The 21,209-nt window shown below is 40.1% G+C and overlaps 2 protein-coding genes across 2 annotated transcripts in view; one reads left to right on the top strand and one right to left on the bottom strand.

Annotated features, from left to right (window-relative positions):
* The window catches only part of ogfod3 (2-oxoglutarate and iron dependent oxygenase domain containing 3), a 27,380-nt gene extending 15,249 nt beyond the window's left edge, over positions 1-12,131 (top strand). Inside the window, exon 9 of the mRNA XM_076999195.1 lies at positions 11,995-12,131. Within this exon, the coding sequence (XP_076855310.1) occupies positions 11,995-12,131 (137 nt within the window). The remainder of the gene's footprint in view (positions 1-11,994) is intronic.
* LOC143510148 (urotensin-2 receptor) lies at positions 12,034-21,209 on the bottom strand. The gene is made up of 2 exons (XM_076999194.1): positions 19,980-21,209; positions 12,034-12,161 (listed from the first exon to the last, which is right to left on the bottom strand). The coding sequence occupies exon 1, from the start codon at positions 21,094-21,096 to the stop codon at positions 20,014-20,016; it is 1,083 nt and encodes a 360-aa protein (XP_076855309.1). The 5' UTR covers positions 21,097-21,209; the 3' UTR covers positions 12,034-12,161; positions 19,980-20,013.

The raw sequence follows: 21,209 nt of genomic DNA, 5'->3' as shown, positions 1-21,209 counted from the left end.
CAGCAGAAGGCCCGAACCCTTCACCTCATGAGCATGTTGAAATGTGAGGACTCCTGATGGAGAATGCATATCACTTCGCTTCAGAGACTTTGCTTCGAGAGAAACCTCTTTGACAGGAAAGTATAGTGTTGCCATGGGGCTGTTTTTTGTTTCCTGCATGCAGATTCACGCTATGTAACATAGGACAGAAGGGTGGACCAGGAAAGCTTAGATTGTTTTGGCAACAGCCAGTGTATGTGGTGAAACAAACGAAGCAATGGACAGCTCTGTATATGCAATCAGAACAGAAATCTCCTCTGGAATATGCTACTGTCCAGTGACTTCCTGCCTAGAGAAGAAGTGGATCTGCCCACAGAGCCATCTGGACAAGGAGGAAACGGCAGCAGTGAAGTCATGAGGAACAAGAAAAGGAGAAGTGCTATGGATGAATGAGGATGACGATGATGATGATAATTTTGCTGCAAGATTGGAGGAGGGACCAAGATTTCAGTTGAGAGCAGAATTACTGGAGAACCCGGTGGATTTAATCAACAGCAGAGAGAGAGAGAGAGAGAGAGAGAGAGAGAGAGAGAGAGAGAGAGAGAGAGAGAGAGAGAGAGAGAGAGAGAGAGAGAGAGAGAAAACACTTCAGGAGACCCTCCGGTGGAGGATGATGCCATCTCAGGGGAGGTGGAAAAGCTGCCCATGTCACAGATGTGATGGAGGAAACGTTCACAGACATTCCTGATGAACAACAGGACTCATTGGTTGCTGTCAAAAAGTATTCTTTATGAGAAATTAAGAGAAGACATTTACCTATTCTATGTTGGCCTGCCTTATTTGAAAATAAGAGTCAAATCATACAGAATAGATAAGTTTAAGTTATCTGAATGGTTCTCATGTGTTCTGGTTCAGGGTCCCACTGGAAGATATACAATGAGGAGTAAATCACTATTGTAGCACACTGTTGTCAATGAGTATTGTGGTGGCTGTGAATACATCTATATATTCAGGGTATCCCCTCCCCAAAATTGTCATGACTGTTAATTAAAATTACTTCATAATTTCAAAAGTTGTTAGCAAAAGAGAACTTCATAGCAGCTGTTATAGTTGGAGTGGTTATATGCAAATTTAGGTAAATGACAATGACCAGGAAGACTACAATACTGCTCTACTGTGGCAAAGAAGTGATTTATTTTATAAATTATTATGACATACCATTACATTTCTAGTTTTTTTCGCAGCAACATATTGTCTAATTACTTATTGTTTAGTCATGTTCATTCTCTACAAATGCGTCTTGGTACAGCGTTTAGCATTTGGGCAGAGTGGGCATCAAACTGTGTGCGGGGAGTATAATGGTGTTACCATTTTACCCTGATATGTACTGTTACCCACTAGAGGTTTAGCTTCTTTGTAATGATCTGCTTCTGTGAGAATAGACGTGTTTTCTCTCTTCATTATTTCTTTTTAATGAGCATTTATGAGTCTGTCAGTCACGTGTCTGGTGCTGTTTACCAGTATTACATATTTCTCTGAAGCTCTTTAAGTGATAGATTTATCTGAAAGTCTATCACTCATTTCCTTGGATTATACAGATTGCTTTTACGTATCTGGAAACATACATAATACACAGAAACATAATACACAGAACATACATGCACAGAAAGAACATTACTAATTTTTACATTGTTTCCTCCCCTTTAGTATACTATATCTGATAATTCTGTCAATTTTTAGAGTAAAAGTACTTTGTGTTGTTTTATATTTTTAATGAAGTTTTGGCAGCACCATTTTTTCCTGTGCCTGGCAATACAAGGCGCTTACTGTATTCCACCAGTGTTTTGATGGCCAGACATAGTAATGGGGTATTGAGGAGTGTCTTGTAAAATGACTGACAGGAAGTCAATGTAAACACTAAACTAGATTCCATCCTTAAATGCTATGTATTATTTTTTTTATGTTCTACATATTTTAAGGCTTATTTCAATTAGTAAGACAAATAGTGAAAATCGAGTAATGCGACTGTAATGTGTGAAGAGATGATCGATCTGTGGAATCAGCCAAAAGCATAAAACAGGTGTTTGGGTATAGGGCAGGAAGCTAATGAATGACTCAGTTTGTTACATTCCCTGCTAAGCTCTCTCTCTGTATCCCTATTGTTTGTTTTCAGTTAATGCCCGAATCTCAACACACTTGTCTGGTGTGATTTGCTTTTAAAGATTTTGATTGTTTTAGCTCTGTGCTCATACTGGTCATTAAACAACACTATGATGTTGTGAAGTTAAAGTTTAAATTAAGGGTATGAATGTCCAGATTGGCTGAACACAGTTCATTGTAAACACAGTCTTTATACTGTTGGGTATAAACTGAGGCAGGTTTGTGTTAAAATGAAGACCACAAAAGTATCCCTAAAGCAAGGTATCATGCGAATCAATCAGAGTACATTGCAAAGAGACAGTGAAAATATTAGGCGTGGTAAAATCAGTTGTTTTATACTGTAGCAACCCTTGGATTTCAAGAAGAGAGTCTCGACAGGCGCTTAAGTTTTCTTTATTTTGCTTGAATCACAGCATAAACGTCGTTCATTTATTTCACCTCATAGCGCCGTGAAAACTGAATAAAATACAAACAAGATATCAGTCACTCCATACAAATCACACCAACCATATATAAACCATACAAACAAACATACCTCGCTGCGCTGACCAAGGACTGCAAAACATGGATTGTCTTACTCTGTTGTTAGACACAGGCGTCAATATTTCTTTTAACAATGCAAACTCGCAATACACCACAACTAGGCTGCCTTTGCAAACAGCGACGTCTCATTACGCCCACCTGTGACACCTTTACCTTTATAGGCATTCCACCCCGTGCAATCCACGGCATCCCCAGCAGGACAAATCCAACCACATAAATACAAAACGCACACAAACATGCACAGAACAAAATACATCAACACACAAAATCAAATCAATAAATTCAGTGAATTTAAACCAATGATCCTGGTCAGTTACACTCCCACCAATCATGTCATGTTACAATTCATACATGATTCTCAATTCTAAGGATCATTTAATATCCCAAGGCCAAATGTGCAAATAAGCATAAAATATTCATCATATTCATTCATGTACCCATATGTGTGTGTGATACTATTCACTCTCAAGTAGCAGAACTAACTTTTGTATTGGTCTTTCTATGATTGAGAATTTAGATGGAGAATTGTGTTTGGATGATCTCTGTTCCCCTACTTGTAATTTAACCCTTCGAACCAAACCATCACCATCCACAGTTGTTTCCACCACTCGTCCCAACTGCCACTTACTTCTCTGAAGAATTTCTTCCTTGATAATGACCACATCATTTACCCTAAGGTTTCGCCGGGGGACATGCCACTTCTGCCGTGTCGAGATATTGGACAAGTACTCCCTCTTCCATCGGCTCCAGAATTGTTCAATCAAATATTGAATCCTACGCCATCTCCTTGTACCATATATGTCCTCTTTCACGAATTTCCCAGGAGGCGGAAGTGCAAGCTTTGATTTCATAAGAATGAGATGATTAGGTGTTAATGGTTCAAGAGAACTGGGGTCATTTATTCCATCCAAAGTCAATGGGCGGCTGTTGACAATGGCCATGGCCTCATAAAGGAGTGTTCTAAGAGAGGCATCATCAAGCCTGCCTACACCTTGAGCCAAGGTAGCATTTAGGACGTTTCGAATAGTACGAATTTGACGCTCCCAAACACCACCAGCATGACTTGCTGATGGAGCATTGAATACAAATTCACACTGCCTTTCAGCAAGAAAATTTTCCAAGGCCTGGTGATCACATTGTTTAAGCGCTTCTCTTAATTCATTCTTGGCTCCTACAAAATTCCTCCCTTGATCACAATACAGCCGACTCACAGCTCCTCTTAAACTGATGAAACACCGGAGAGCATTAATAAATGAATCTGTAGATAGATCTTCTAACATTTCTATATGCACTGCTCGGGAATAAAGACAAGTGAATATCAGACCATATCTCTTGTACTCCTTACGGTATCTTTTAGTAAGAAATGGTCCAAAGCAATCCATTCCACAGTTTGTGAAAGGAGACGATCTCTCAACACGCTCTTTAGGGAGCTCAGCCATGCGTTGCTCTTCCACAGGACGCCTCAATCTCCGGCACTGTACACACTTGTGTATGAGCTTGGCAACCAACTTACTGCAACTAAGGATCCAAAACCCATTTGCCCTAAGTTCCATTTGAGTTTGACTTCTGCCCTGATGGCACACTTGAGAATGATAATGAAGTAAAATGAGCCGAGTGATGTGACCATCACTGGGTAAAATGACCGGATGACGAAAGGCTTCACTGAGAGCTGCATGTTTCAATCTTCCACCAACGCGGAGTAAGCCATCACTCAAAATTGGATCGAGACAGAAGAGTGGACTGGAGCTTGGAAGACGTTGTCCCATTTCAAGCATCTTTATTTCTTGGCTAAAGGACTGCTGTTGAACAAGGCTTATCAGAACTTTGGCTGCACTCTCACGTTCCTTTACAGTCACAACCTCCATGAAACATTTTGGCCCAGAGCACAGTCTTTTAATTCTTGCCACTACCTTAAGGAGTGTTGTCCAGGATGAAAACCTAGACAAGCGTTCAAGCATGTCTGTACGCTCACGTGTGCTTGATAGAAATAGTTGAACTACCTTCACCTCTGGGTCGCCAACCAAGAGATCTGATGGAGAAGGTTCAGCTTGAACTTCTTGCCTCCACAAGAACTTCGGACCTGATAGCCAGTTAGATGACAGAATCTCTGATGAGCGAAGTCCCCTAGATGCATGATCAGCTGGGTTTTCTGATGTATCAACATAATGCCACTGACTTGAATTTGTATTTTCTCTTATCAACTGGACACAGTTTGCTACAAATACATGAAACCTCCGTGCTTCATTATTGATGTATGCTAGAATTACTTGAGAATCTGTCCAAAAGAACTCTCTATCAATCTTCATGTTCAACTCTGATTTTAAGAGAGCACTCAGTCGGGCTGCAATCACAGCAGCTGACAATTCTAAGCGGGGAATACTTGTGACCTTTGATGGCACAACTCTAGCTTTAGCCATGACAAGGCTACAATGGACTTTGTTATGGTCATTCTTGTAGCGCAAGTAAGAGCATGCTCCATATCCCACACTGCTGGCATCTGAAAAGTGGTGTAATTCAATGCTCACATTCTTGCCAAATTGTGTTGGATAATAACATCTTGGGATTGAGATCTCTCTCAACCCCTCAAGATCTGTTTTCCATTCCTCCCACCGTAAACGCAAGTCATCAGGAAGTGGATCGTCCCATCCAATACTCCTACGGCACAGCTCCTGAAGAACACACTTTCCACTTAAAATGAATGGAGCCACGAACCCCAATGGATCGTACAAGGAAGCTATGACTGAAAGAATACCACGACGGGTGTCAGGTTGGTCTTTCCAATTTACATTAAAGCTAAAGTGGTCAGTTTCGATTAGCCACTGAATTCCCAATGCATACTCTACTGGGGAAAAATCTTGATTGAAATCGAGGCTTTCAATGGTCGCCGCTCTTTCAGAGGGATCCACACAACCAAGAACTGCTTTCTCATTCGAATTAAATTTGTGAAGCCGCAGGCCTCCTCTTTTGCACAACTCCTGTGCTTCAACTATTAACTGAGAAGCTTCTTTAACTGAGGGAACGCTCACTAGTCCATCATCAACATAAAAACTGTTTGTCACAAAGGCTGCTGCAAGTGGATAGACTGACTTGTATTGTTCTGCCAAGTACTTCAAGCCAAAGTTAGCACACCCTGGGGAAGATGCAGCACCAAAAAGGTGAACAGCCATCTGATATTCTTTGGGCTCACAATCCAGGTCTCCATGCTCCCACCATAGAAACCTCAGATAGGTGCGGTCCTCAGGCCGGACAAGGAATTGGTGAAACATTCTTTCAATATCGCAGATGATCGCTACTGCCTCCTTTCTGAAACGGCAGAGGACTCCCACCAGAGAACTAGTAAGATCAGGGCCTGTCAAGAGTGTGTCATTTAAAGAGATGCCATGAAATTTAGCTGAACAATCAAAGACAACTCTTAGCTTACCAGGTTTTTTAGGATGGTATACACCATGATGAGGTATATACCACATAATCTCTTCCACCTCTGTCTCTGGAACCAGCTCTGCATCACCATTCTTGATCACCTCTTCCATAAAGGTTTTGTAATGGTCATACAATTGTTGATTAGCTTTCAACTTCCTCTTTAAGTGATGAAGGCGAACTATAGCCAGCTTCTTATTATTTGGCAGTGAGGGAGGACCTTGGCCTTTAAACGGAAGAGGCATCTCTAAATGGCCATTATCTCTCTGTTGAATGTTTTCACTAAGAAGCTGAATAAAATGCACATCGTCTTGAGACACAAGTTTGCCCTCAGAATTTCTCTCATTAAAGTCAGACTCTAAAACTCTCAGGATGTCTACAGCGGGTGGAACAGCAATTTCCTTCACTCCAACTCTGTGCACAAACCTTTGGCTTCCTTGTCTCTCCAGATGGGGATTCGCTGCTCCTATTATACTCCATCCCAATTCAGTCTTTTGTGCAAATGGCTCATTCTCATGACCAATAATGACCTCAAGGGGTGCCAAAGCTGAAGGATAATCGTATCCAATAAGCAATCCCACATCACAATCTTGAAGTGGTGGCAACTTATCTGAAAGATGTTTAAGATGAGACCACTGCAAAGCTGTAGCTCTAGTTGGTATACAAGACTTGTCAACAGGGATAAAGTCACGTGTATATGCTTGACGTAACAAAACACACCCTTTATTGTAAAAACTTCTAACTTGCAAGCCACGTACACTTTGACTAGCTATGACTGTATCTACAGCAGTCATTGTACTTAACTTCAACTGCAGAGGTTGAGTAACTACATTTAGCTCTCTAACAAGGTCTTCCAAGACAAAGGTTGAATCGCTCTGTGTGTCAAGAAGAGCATATGTAAGAATTTCCTTTTCAGGTTCATTTACAGATGACAAGAAAACAGGAACAATGCTTGAAGTTGCAGATGCCTCTCGAATCAATGCATGAGAATTGACCTTATGAATGTCCTGGAACATTTGCCCTTCTGTGATCGCAGAATCAGTCGTTGTAACCTCTCCAGAGTTTCTCTCTCTTCATGCAAACAAGTCGGATGGCGACGGCCACACACCCCACATACATGTCTTGTCCTACAGTCTTTAGTGATATGGCCCTTACGTAAACATCCAAAACAAAGATGATTTTGATATATAACTGACCTTTTTTCTCCCATAGATTTTGCTCCAAAGACTGGGCACTTAGCAATACTATGAAACTGATCCTTGCAGATGGTACACGGTTGCCTTGGCCTAAATGCAGATCCACTGTCTGAGATCTTTAACTTATGATCCTTTGTTTGGGCACTTGTGTTAAGAGCCTTTGCCTTTTTATGTGGCCTCTCATCTGATGGTCTAAAACTCTGCAAGAAAGGAGAGGCAATAGGGTTGCAGGCTATGCGTGCTTCCTTCAACACAAACTCTGTGAAGCGGTTAAAGGTTGGATATACTCCCAATTCATCAAGTTCTTCTACAACGATCCTACTCCATTTTCGTATCATCCAATCTGGCAGTTTTTTCAAAAGCTTATGATTCTCCTCGCAGTCATTTAAAATAGCGAGTCCTTTAACATGAGGCATGGCTTCCACACAGCCCTTTAAGAAATCTGCAAAATCTCTTAATGCAGACGAATCATTTGAGCTTATCTTAGGCCATTTCATAAGTTTGTCTCGAAAGGCCCTTTGCATAACAAATGGGTTTCCATATCTATCTTCTAAAACGGCCCAGGCACCCTCGTATGCATCTTGAGAGCTGCGATAAAAGAACCCTTCTACAGCTTTACGTGCCTCTCCTGCAAGGTAACCTTTCAGAAAGAGCATCTTCTCACCAGCAGGAATAGGTTTCCTGCCAATTAAAGTCAGAAATGACATCTTAAAATCAACAAACTTCAAAGGATCTCCAGTGAACACAATTGGTTCGGGAACAGGGAGACGATTTAAGCTTAGAGAACTAACAATTGCTTCAGCCAAGCCGACTGTCGAACTCTGAGAAGATACTTGTGGTTGTGATTGTATGACTCCTTTGCTTACGGGTCTGCTTGTATTCATAACAGACGGGGTTCTGATAACAGGAACAGTATCACAGAGCTCTCCACCTGCACTCTCCACATCTCCTTCAAATTTATTATATGTTCGAACTCGAGCTGCAGCCACCTTAACAGCCATGTCTGCTTGCATCATTTCCAGTCTTGATTTCTCCTCCTCAAGCTTTTGCTCCACTTCCGCTTGTTTCTGCTTGATTTCGACCATCATCTGTGTCTCATGGAATTTCCAGTCACTTTCCAGTTTACTGAGTTTAGTCTGTTGAGCTTGTATCTCCTGCATAGATTTTGCATGTTCTAACTTTGCTGCAAGATCTGCCTCTGCATCTGCTCTCTTACTAGAAGCTGAATTGGCCACGGACACATCTTCTAACGCTTCCGGTACTTCTGAGAAGACACTTTCAGTGTTTGTTCCGCCGAAAACAGATTTATATTCTTCTCTATTTAATATCATCCGTACTCTTTCCTTTTCCAGTTCAGCTTTAAAGGGTTCATGAACAAGGCTCGCTTCTATTCGTTTACTCACTAAATCACATATTTCTGTAGTTAGTGTATTACAAGCATCTAACTTCGAAACAATATCTGGAGTATTAATGGAATTGCGTTGGAGTGGTTCATAACTTTGATTGACGCGGTCATATCCACTTTGAATGTACTGATTTATTTTATCCAGATCTTCCTTTGAACAAAATTTCTTAAGACCTTGTCTACATTCTCTAGCTCTGAGTTTCCAGTTTTCGTATGCTTTAAAAAATGCCTTTACGTGTTTCTTAGCTGATTCTTCGCGCATCTGCCTACCTCGTTCAGTAGGTCGCCTTTCACGAGAACCAGAGGCCATTTCTTGTGTCTCAAATGATTTTTCTTCTGTTACAGGCTCTTCAACAAAGGCTCCCTCATCAATGGGTTTACCTTTTCCTTCCAACACGGACATCTTAAACTTCTAATTATTATATAGTTTGTAATTACCTCTAAGCAATCAACAAATCATATATTAAGTGTGTAAAGGTGCGGCATTACTTCGATCGTTAAAACATTAAAGTATCCAGAGTAAAATTTAAATGAGCTTGTGCGAATAAACTGCACTCAATTGAAACACGTTTGGCCTATGCGGGTTTGCTTAATTTAACTAAAAAATGTTAAAGGCTTATCTGGACCATATACATTTCAAACATGAACAAGTTACATTTGAAATAAGACCACTAAACATCCATACGTTAAACATTTCAAGCATATTAAGTAACAATCCAATTTCAAACATTTTCTCGGGAAGTTCGTTCGCAAACAAATGAAACGTTACTTCTGCTTGAATCAACCATGGACGCACGACGACAGTTCAGCTCAATTAGATTGTCCAGTTAAGTTCTCTCACCGCATCTGCAGTCTCTGTATGACCATACCCACTTCTCGTGGAACGAACTACAGCAGCCTCCGCCCTCCGACGCAGACCGGCTGGACAGACGACTCAGATGTAGCGTCGAGTTTTCACTGTAGCAACCCTTGGATTTCAAGAAGAGAGTCTCGACAGGCGCTTAAGTTTTCTTTATTTTGCTTGAATCACAGCATAAACGTCGTTCATTTATTTCACCTCATAGCGCCGTGAAAACTGAATAAAATACAAACAAGATATCAGTCACTCCATACAAATCACACCAACCATATATAAACCATACAAACAAACATACCTCGCTGCGCTGACCAAGGACTGCAAAACATGGATTGTCTTACTCTGTTGTTAGACACAGGCGTCAATATTTCTTTTAACAATGCAAACTCGCAATACACCACAACTAGGCTGCCTTTGCAAACAGCGACGTCTCATTACGCCCACCTGTGACACCTTTACCTTTATAGGCATTCCACCCCGTGCAATCCACGGCATCCCCAGCAGGACAAATCCAACCACATAAATACAAAACGCACACAAACATGCACAGAACAAAATACATCAACACACAAAATCAAATCAATAAATTCAGTGAATTTAAACCAATGATCCTGGTCAGTTACATATACATTTGTAAAAATGCATTAATGATCTTAGCAATAGAAAACAACTTGTCAACCTAAAGTTGTAACTATGACCACTGAAAATATTATGAACTGTGTAAAAGAATGAAAAATGCTCATTCAACTGTTCTGTAGCTTTGTCCGTAGGCAGAAAGCACAGAAAGAGAGAAACATGTCAGCCTGACAACCAGGCAAGAACAATGTAAACTGTTAGTAAGCCTCAAGTGTATATATATAAAAAAAAACCCTGTAAAGTTCTGGGACAAAATCATCTGAACAGATGAAAATAACTTGTACAAGAGTGACAGAGAAAGAGAACTGTGGAGAAGCAAAGGAACTGTTTGTGTGTATCTTCCAGAGATGTTTGACTGCCACTTTACACTGGGCATTCACTTTACTGATACTGAAACCGCTGATGGCAGCTACCAACTATAATTCCTATACTTTACTCAAAATAAGCATAAACACTTATACATTGATGCATTACAAATTTTATTAAAACATTCTGAACTTTAAAATCATAGTGTTGTGTCATTTCTAATCTAATATGCAAGAACACAAAACTAAAAGAACTTAATTTGTCACATTGTGATTACAGACCGAGACGCACTGAGATTGTCCCAGTCTGCACTCTACACGTTCTGTGCTTCATAAGACAATTAATGTTTCCATTAAATATTACAACTTCAGATGATAAACACATATTGGATGTCTTACCACATACTAATTTTCAGAGAAAAACTTTCCTGCATTTACATACCATAGTAATTTCTATATGCTAATTACCTCACCTTGACAATTGTAGTCAAATCATAAATTCTTAAAACCTTACATTAGCCCGAATCTCTTTGTTGAGACTACCATGGATTTTTAGCCATGCCTGTCATTAGGTAATACAGATTATGGATGCTTGACAGAGTCGGTGGAACTTAAGACAATTGATTACTGTTGGGTAGAGCATTGATTTTGGTCCTCTACATTAAGTGCATTGCAACCTTCACCCTATAATTAGCCCTGTGCTGTTTAATTGACCAGCTCTGCCTACCATATTATCACATACATACAGACCATCCCTCAATCAACCCCCCCCCCCATATATAGATTATATTTGAGATGTTTTTGTTCCTTGCTCGAAGTCTCTCGTCAGGCTCCTGAACTGCGAGGTCTAATATAGCAGACAGATTTGTCCAGGTTCTCTCAGCTTGTTGGATTTGCGTGTTGTTACAGATTGCCAAGGAATGCAGTACACCATGCCAGTTTTATTCAAATAATCACCACATACATGAACACCTTTGCAAAGTTACCCTGTGCCCCCAGACATTTGTGCTATCCAAAACTGTTCAGAACAATTGTCATGATAAATAGCAGTGTATGGATGTCGGGGCCAAGCTGGCACAGTGGGGGTAATTTACATAAATATCCTGTTATCTCTGCAAATGTCTCATTTTGGTGTCATGGTTCCTGTTAGGTTTAAATGTGTACTTCTCCTCCTACCAACTTATACTTGTCCAATAACTGTTAATAATGTTCTTATGAAGGTCACGGGTCATGGGTCATGGGTCAGTGAAGCAGATGGATATGTACCTGTGTAAGCAAAGCAGCATTTGAAGCCCAGTTTCAAAGCTCAGTTTTGAACATCGGAAATACAAAATCTCTTTTCTTTGTTAAATACATATCTGAAATAAAATGGATTCATTTGGGCTCTGTAAGAGTCTTCAAGCCATTTTGACGGCTCTCCTCAATATACTCAAATGCGCAGTACTGAACACATCTTCACTGTATAACTCTGCTAATCACGCCCCATTTCCTCCGCAGGACGAGTGTCTTTCTTCTCCTCAGGCTCTGAGAACCTCCACCGTGTGGAGAAGGTGGCATGGGGCACACGCTACGCCATCACTGTGTCCTTCACATGTGACCCCGATCATGCCATAGATGACCCCGTCTTGCCATAGCATCACTGGTGTCTTGCCAGGACCCCGGACCTGAAGCACAAAACCAGAAATTTGAATCCCACTGAAGACGTGTCCTTATGCAAACGCACTTGAAACCTGTTGACAATAACCAGAACAACTATAAAAAAAGCATATAATGCACTGTATATTGTTATTATTTTTACTGAAGGGACATTTTCACACTTTCAGAAGATTGTCTTTTGTGTGTGTGTGTGTGTGTGTGTGTGTGTGTGTGTGTGTGTGTGTGTGTGTGTGTGTGTTCTCCCCTTGACTTTGAGCATGCTTGTCTCGTAAATGGCTCTTTTTTCTTGCCTGCCTGAGCTTATTTGGTGGTCGCTTTTAGTCACAGCTGAATCATTTGTCTCAGAATAGCTCAAGCGGAAATTCTAAATGGGAGGTTTGAGGGACATTTCTAACAAAGAGCTGAATTCTTAGATATCCTACTGATAGTGATTTTTAAAAGCTAATCACTTCATACCTTTCCCCAGTGTGAATCTTATTATTACAATAAAACAAAGGAAGAATAAGAAATCAGAACTGGCTGAATGAGTTTTCTTTTTAACAAAAGGTTTTACCTGCTATAGGTCAATTACCACTTTGGCTGTCTACTGAACAAATATATTTAAATAGAATCAGCAAGGTCTTTACCACATGCCGCGTTCCCTATTGTTACTCAAAGAGGGAGATATAGGGGTCAAATTAGCAGCTATGTTGCAAAGGTTTACTATTCTACATACACTGATTGTGCCTTTTAATATCATGCCATGCCAGGAAATCAATTCATCTCACTTCCTGAGAAGTGTGTATTATCCTGAATTAATTCTACCAATTTACGTCACGAGTGATCTTTGTAATAATTATAATCACAATCATCTCAGCACTCAAATTTAATTGTAAACCTCTGCTTATTCAACTGTTTCAGTGCATTTGATAATATTAATGTCTTCAGAAAGTTACACTGTACACACAGATAGTCTGTAATAAAAAGGCAGTCTGTCTGTCATTTCGCCCCTCACACAGACTACATGACACACCTCAGTTCTTTTCACTTTCTGAATGGTGTGAGCTGAGTGAAATAGTGTTGAGCTGCTGAGGTAAAACCTGAGGTTTGGGATTGACCCTACTTTCTCCTCTGGCCAGAACAGAGCAGTCTGCATTTTTATAGGATCACAAACGAGTGAGTTTACTTCAAGAAATGATTATTCATATAAGGTGATTCAAAGGTCTCCCTATGATCTATCGTAGCATGACAACATCTGTTATACATATGGGATGTTTGTTTCACATCTCTCAAAGTACATTTTTCAGGAATAAAAAAGTTAGCTGTTGTATGGAGTCTTACATTTACTTCATGTTCCTGAAGCCTGCCATCTGATCTTATAAGTGCTCAATCATTCATGTGAAGAAAAAGACCTGACTAACCCTGGAGAACAAAATGTTTATTAAATAATAATCCATGTTTGTGAAATACAGGGCCAGTCATCCAGACCCAGAGTAAGCATAACTCTAGACTAAGAATTATTTCCAATGGTCATTTTGCCGTTGGCTCTGCAATTTAGCCCAAGATGAGCCTTAATCCAAGTAAAGGAAACTGGCCCATAGTGTTTGGACTGAGTGAAGTCTCTGAAATGGGAGTGCATCTGTAATCCATCATTTTTATAGGCTGCTGCTGTACTGTGAGACATGACAGAAGCAGCGCTGTAGTAGCACACACACCCCTCTCCCTACAGGTCAGTACAGCAGGGTGGTCGCTACACATTTCAGTGTCCAAAAATAATATAACATTTTGACGCAGCATTCATTAGTAACATGTCCATCAGTGTGGTTCATTTGGGTTTCCTGTAATCAGCTTGTACAGGTAATTTATCTTTAATATTGGTTATTCTTTACTGATCACTGCAAACGGAAATTCAGAGTGACATCATTTATTTGAAGCATTGATCATTTCCAAGCAGGTTGTACTGGAGCAATGAGGTATTCTGTTCCTACTAGTGTGACAGCAGTGACATGAATTTAGAAGGTCTGTAATAGTGTAATAGTTAATAAATTATACTTTGAATCAATTCATTGTGGGGGACAAATATAAATATTTAAGTGATGGTTTCTAAATTGACTGTTTAAATTTAGTAATAATTAAATGGAACAGAGGAATAGACTCTGAGCTTTTCTTCCTAATTTGTGCATTTTCTGAGGTGTGCAGCCACTTCCTTCCCATCAGTCTCATTATTATTTTGTCATTGTTTCCATCATCTGGTCCATTCTATTCAGTCCTATAGTGGAGAGCTGAAGTTGTACTAGCGTTGTTTGCCTGTGTTGAACAGAAGAGCATATATTAAGTATATTAAATTCAGTACTGACACAAATATTTTACAAGATGCCCGACAACCACTAAAACATTATATTGCTGAAAATATGAGCGAACTTAAAAAAAGAAAGATGAAAGCTAATACACACACAAACTTGCTTCTTTACCTATGTGTGCCCAGGGTGCAATGCCAGTGGAAAAAAACACATGACTAATGTCATGGGCCAACTATGTGTATTTTCCACCTGTGTGTATTTGGGGTTGTAAGAGTCTTACAACATAAATCAGTTTGACACAAGATAGGCATCAGTGTCTCCTGCAGTGTACTAATCCTTTTAGCTGTGTTTTAAATCAGTATGATGCTTTTTACACTCTTGATGTAATGTGATTAACATGAATAAATAGATTTAAAGCTGTTCTAGCCTATGCTAGGTCAGTAGTTTGGTTGGGCATTGATGAAATTTGGTTATGAATGTGAATCGTCAGATGGTCTTGATTGAACACATTATGATACAGTTGATAGATTTACATAGAGTAGTGTTAATACAGTCTTCCATCACTGTAGTTTTACTTCAGAAAATCTTGTTACAGCAACTGCACGTTTTCAGAGCTACTTAATAGCATCGTGGACACATGGATGACTCAGTACATTTAGGACATATTACACGTAAAGTCCCTCCAGCACCATGTGGATGGTCTATATGGCTATGCTGAAGCAGTTAAAGCCAACCTTCTCACTGGAGATAAACCACTATGCTGTTAACACTGATGTCATTGCATAAAACCATCTGTTTGCTAAACCCAATAATAACAAACGCAAAAAGCATATGAATAATTTCACAGTCAACCAAGAGGCTTATACAGTAAATGTGAAATAAATTCTGAAGCTTTTTACTAGTGCTCTCCTTTACAGCTAGTGTAATATATTATTATACGTGACCTTGGTTAATAAGAGTGTTTTCTTCACAGAACCATTACGTAAAATGATACTTTCAAAATGCCCAACTGACTCAACTCTTCCACTTTTGATCTAATCCCACTGTAATAAATACTTACACATAAATATGTAATAAAAAGGGTGTCTGCCAGAGAGGTGCAGAATACAGAATGATGCATAAAAGACCATAACACTGCTGTGACTGTACCATATCATATCACTTCTGTGACTATACCATATCATATCACTGCTGTGACTGTACCATATCATATCACTGCTGTCACTGTACCATATCATATCACTGCTGTGACTGTACCATGTCATAACACTGCTGTGACTGTACCATATCATATCACTGCTGTGACTGTACCATATCATATCACTGCTGTGACTGTACCATATCATAGCACTGCTGTGACTGTAATATAACACTGCTGTGAGTGTACTATATCATATCACTGCTGTGACTGTACCATAACACTGCTGTGACTGTACCATATCATATCACTGCTGTGACTATACCATAACACTGCTGTGACTGTACCATATAATATCACTGCAGTGACTGCACCATATCACTACTGTGACTGTACCATATAATATCACTGCAGTGACTGTACCATATCACTGCTGTGACTGTACCCTAGCACTGCTGTGACTGTACCATAATATATCACTGCTGTGACTGTACCCTAGCATTGCTGTGACTGTACCATATCATATCACTGCTGTGACTGTACCATATCATATCACTGCTGTGATTGTACCCTAGCACTGCTGTGACTGTACTATATCATAGCACTACTGTGACTGTACTGTGACTTATACTTAGTCTGATTGTGTGATTTGTGTGTGATTTGTGTATTCGTCTATATAATATGATTTTGTGTAATTTGTGTGTTTTTGTGTGATTTGTGTATTTAACCAGGCCACCCAAAGGGGATGGGTCCCTGCTGAATCAGACGATTCTATCCGGATACAAGCACCTGCTGGTGGATGTACTGATGCCGGGGTTGGATGTGCCATTGCCACAAGAGGTCGTGTGGATGCTAGCTCCTATCTGAGGCTCACCATCTGCACCGAAGGGACTGTGACTACTTGGCCGGGGAACAAGAATGGAGGATGGGTTCCCTTTTGAGTCTTGGTCCTCTTGAGGTTTCCTCCTAATCCCCACCATCATAGGGAGTTTATTCTTGCCACTGTTTATTTTGGGATCTGGACCCATACGATTGTAAAGCTGCTTTGTGACAACATGTGTTATGAAAAGTGCTATACAAATAAATTTGATTTTGACTTTGACTGTACCATATCATATCACTGCTGTGATTGTACCATATCGTATCACTGCTGTGATTGTACCATATCACTGCTGTGACTGTACCATATCATATCACTGCTGTAACTGTACCATACCATAGTACTGCTGTGACTGTACCATATCACTGCTGTGACTGTACCATATCATATCACTGCTGTGACTATACCATAATGCAGCCGTGACTGTACCATATCATAGCACTGCTGTGACTGTACCATATCGCTGCTGTTACTGTACTATGTCATATCACTGCTGTGGCTATACCATAATGCTGCCATGACTATACCATAGCACTGCTGTGACTGTACTATATAATTTCACTACTGTGACTGTACCATATCATATCACTGCTGTGATTGTACCATATCACTGCTGTGACTGTACCATAGCACTGCTGTGACTGTACCATATCATATCATTGCTGTGACTGTACCATGTCATAACACTGCTGTGACTGTACCATATCATATCACTGCTGTGACTGTACCATATCACTGCTATGACTGTACCATAACACTGCTGTGACTGTACCATATCATATCACTGCTTTGACTGTACCATATCATAGCACTGCTGTGACTGTACCATATCACTGCTATGACTGTACCATAACACTGCTGTGACTGTACCATATCATATCACTGCTGTGATTGTACCATATCGTATCACTGCTGTAACTGTACCATACCATAGCACTGCTGTGACTGTACCATATCATATCACTGCTGTAACTGTACCATACCATAGCACTGCTGTGACTGTACCATATCATATCACTGCTGTGACTATACCATATCCTATCACTGCTGTGATTGTACCATATCACTGCTGTGACTGTACCATATCATATCACTGCTGTAACTGTACCATATCATATCACTACTGTGATTGTACCATATCATATCACTGCTGTGACTGTACCATATCACTCCTGTTACTGTACTATATCATATCACTGCTGTGTCTATACCATAATGCTGCCATGACTATACCATAGCACTGCTGTGACTGTACCATATCATATCACTGCTGTGACTGTACCATATCACTCCTGTTACTGTACTATATCATATCACTGCTGTGACTGTACCATATCATATCACTGCTGTGATTGTACCATATCGTATCACTGCTGTGTATGTTCCATATCACTGCTGTGACTGTACCATACCATAGCACTGCTGTGACTGTACCATATCATAGCACTGCTGTGACTGTACCATATCACTCCTGTTACTGTACTATATCATATCACTGCTGTGTCTATACCATAATGCTGCCATGACTATACCATAGCACTGCTGTGACTGTACCATATCATAGCACAACTGTGACTGTACTATATAATTTCACTACTGTGACTGTACCATATCATATCACTGCTGTGACTGTACCATGTCATAACACTGCTGTGACTGTACCATATCATATCACTGCTGTGACTGTACCATATCATATCACTGCTTTGACTGTACCATATCATAGCACTGCTGTGACTGTACCATGTCATTGCTGTGACTGTACTGTAGCACTGCTGTGATTGTACCATATCACTGTTGTGACTGTATCATATCATAACACTGCTGTGACTGTTATCTGCATTTCTGACTCCACTTCGAATTTAATGGCTGTGTGAAAATGTCAAATTTCAGTGGTGAGCCTTGTGTTCTTCTGTCCTCAGAGATTGTCTTTCTTTTTTTTGTTACTGTCAGATTGAACAGTAGGGTTTTCCCCATATGTCCTACTACACTGAGTTTGTTATTCAAGACAGAGTCCCTCAAGGTCATAGCTGTTTTCACATGCATCTTTGATCCTGATCAGATGACATGGAATCTAGAAGCTCAATGTTTCATTAACAAAATATGATTAAGCTTCTATTTAAAGCTATAAAGTTCTATTTAACATTCAATAAAACACATCTCTATCTGGATTATTTTTGCAATTTTCTGACCTCATGTGCTTCATGTTATTGAATTCAGTAGTTTGTGCAAATGTTCCAAGTTTTGGTAGCAGAATATGTGTCTCTTGTTTAAATGTATCTGACCTTATTATGGTCTATGCTTTAAGGAGTGGAGGTGTGACATGTTTCTCAGGCCAGCTGTTACATCCATCTGCACCATTAGATCCTTGGAATGTATTAATGTATGAGCACTAGAGTTATACCACATGCATATGCATGCGAGTGAGATCTGAGATTAGTGGTCTGTGACAAATGTCACAGTTACGGATGTGATCAGGAACGTGATCACAGTCCAGTTGGAAAATTCTTGAGCAGGTTTTTTAAAGGAAAGCAAATTTAATAAGGCTTACGCTAGCAATGGAGAGCTGATTAGTCTAGAGAAAGAAACTGTATGTATGACACTTTGTATGGACATTGGCATGATAGCTTAATTGTTTTACACCAACCGGGTCCACCCTTTCAAGGGTAAGGGTAAAATGTATGTTAGCAAGCTGCTACTGCTTATGAAAACTGAACTCTATATAGCCAATGATAAAAAAGACATAAAAGATTACCAAAGCCCAAATAACTTACTATTCCATTTTGTGAAATGGAATTTGCATTTATGTTCTCAGACTGGAACAAAAACCAGTCTTGCACAGTGACTCTAATGTCTGCATGTTTGGCAGACAAAACATAGTAGTAAAAGAATGAACTAATAAACTACATTCCACTGTACAACAAATGCAGTGATTTATTTAAAATATTCTTCTGCTTTCTGCAAGACTATTTCTTTATTGTTTATTCAGTCTATGTTTTTTGTCCTTGCCTTGGTTGTATATTTATGCTATCCCATTGAAAGTAAAGAGACCAATAATGGCAACTAGTTTATTTTGTATTTTGAAAACCATATGCAGCTGACTGCTGTCTGGTTATGGATGAGACCTTTCATGCAGATTGTATTGTTGATGTATTGATATAATAATATGGCTGGACATTATTGGTTTAAAGACATTGGAGTGAGCTGTAGATATTATTACTATATATATATACTTGAGAACTCAATGTAAAATACCTCATCAATTATGTAAATACCTCTTGTGAATTAATATGAATAATTTCCTCTTTGTTTGTATTTCCCTTCTGTAAGCATGAATGCATCTTAAGGCTTAAGACATCGATAAAGAACCTGTTGTTTTTATTTTCCAAACGTTTAAATGTATTGCAGATACGATAGAGGATTTTATGTGTTGATTCTGTTCATGCCTATGTACATTTCTGGTAGTTCTGAAAAGATGAAAAGGTACTTGGATGAGCAGAAACAGATGACTGATCACAGTCACATTTACCTCTGAAAAGCAGGTGGTTTATCATGTCGCCGTTTCACTGCACCTTTAATTGCGCCATCACCAGCGTCTCAGAGTTGAACTCAAACTGGTTACTCGATGAAGCAGACTTCCCCCAGGAGTATAAACTCGGTGGGCGCTTTTTAAACGATGAAGTGTAACGATAAAAACTCTTATGGCGATTTTGAAGATACTCCCGATAGTTCTTGGTGAGAAGCGTGTAAAGAAAAGGATTTATGCAACTGTTGCTGTAGGTGAGACACGCTACAAGGTAGTTGATGCAGGTGTGTGTGTGAGAGGCCAGTCTGAGAGGCTCATGGTACAGGGGTAAAAGTTGCCATATCCAAAAAGGAAGAAAACAAGCCCAGAAGACTAGCACGATTGTAAATATCATTATCAGCACTTTTTGCTTTGGAGAACGTTTGTTTCCCTTATTTATGGCTGAGGTCCTTTGCGATTCTAGGTATGTCCTTGCTAATCTGGTGTACAGGTAGCCAATTATGAGTCCAGGCGCCATTATGCTTGTGCAAAATAGGACAGTCAGATAAATCTTATAGGCTTGTGGTGCCCAAGTTGGTGCGCACATCCTTTTCACCCCTCCATCTGCGGCCTTTTTTGTGGTCTGATTAACCATGATGATCATAGGCAGAGTTAAAAGTAATGATAGTATCCAAACGCCCCACGCCATGGCTTTCCGATAGCTCTTGGAGCGTTTGACAGTATCCAAAGGTTTCGTTACGGCCAAATATCGCTCCGTGCACATTACTGTTAATGTAAAGATACTTGCGTGCATAGTGAGGAGGTCCAGACTCAGAAGTATACGACAGCCCACATCCCCGAAGTACCAGTCCTTCAGAAAGTACGTGCACACCACAAACGGGATTGTGGAGAGGTAAAGGAGATCCGCGAGTGCCAAGTTAATTATGGAGATGTACATAGAAGTGGCAAACCGAATAGAGTGGCACATCACCACGAGTGTGTACACGTTCCCCGAAACTCCAACCACATAAACCAGCGAGAGCAACGTCCCGAAAGTCGAGGTGATGACCAGCTCGTCTGCGGAGCCCGAGTTGCTGTTGCGAGACGCACCGTGGAAATTGCCTGGCTTGCTGAAATTCATTGCGCCCGCGAACGCGACTGGAGCAGCCCGTATCCCATAGAAAACTTTAGGAGGATGCGATTTGGCAGGTGCGCAATAGCGAGACACTGTTTTGGTGATGGAGAAGCGTGTCT

Source organism: Brachyhypopomus gauderio, chromosome 3, assembly GCF_052324685.1.
Source record: "Brachyhypopomus gauderio isolate BG-103 chromosome 3, BGAUD_0.2, whole genome shotgun sequence".
NCBI classification, from domain to species: Eukaryota; Metazoa; Chordata; class Actinopteri; order Gymnotiformes; family Hypopomidae; genus Brachyhypopomus; species Brachyhypopomus gauderio.
Note: the sequence above shows the minus strand (reverse complement) of the source record. Positions and strands in the feature narration are given on the sequence as shown.

Coding starts and splice junctions, on each gene's coding strand:
- LOC143510148 (XM_076999194.1), bottom strand. CDS start 21,096: ATGAATTTCAGCAAGCCAGGCAATTTCCACGGTGCGTCTCGCAACAGC.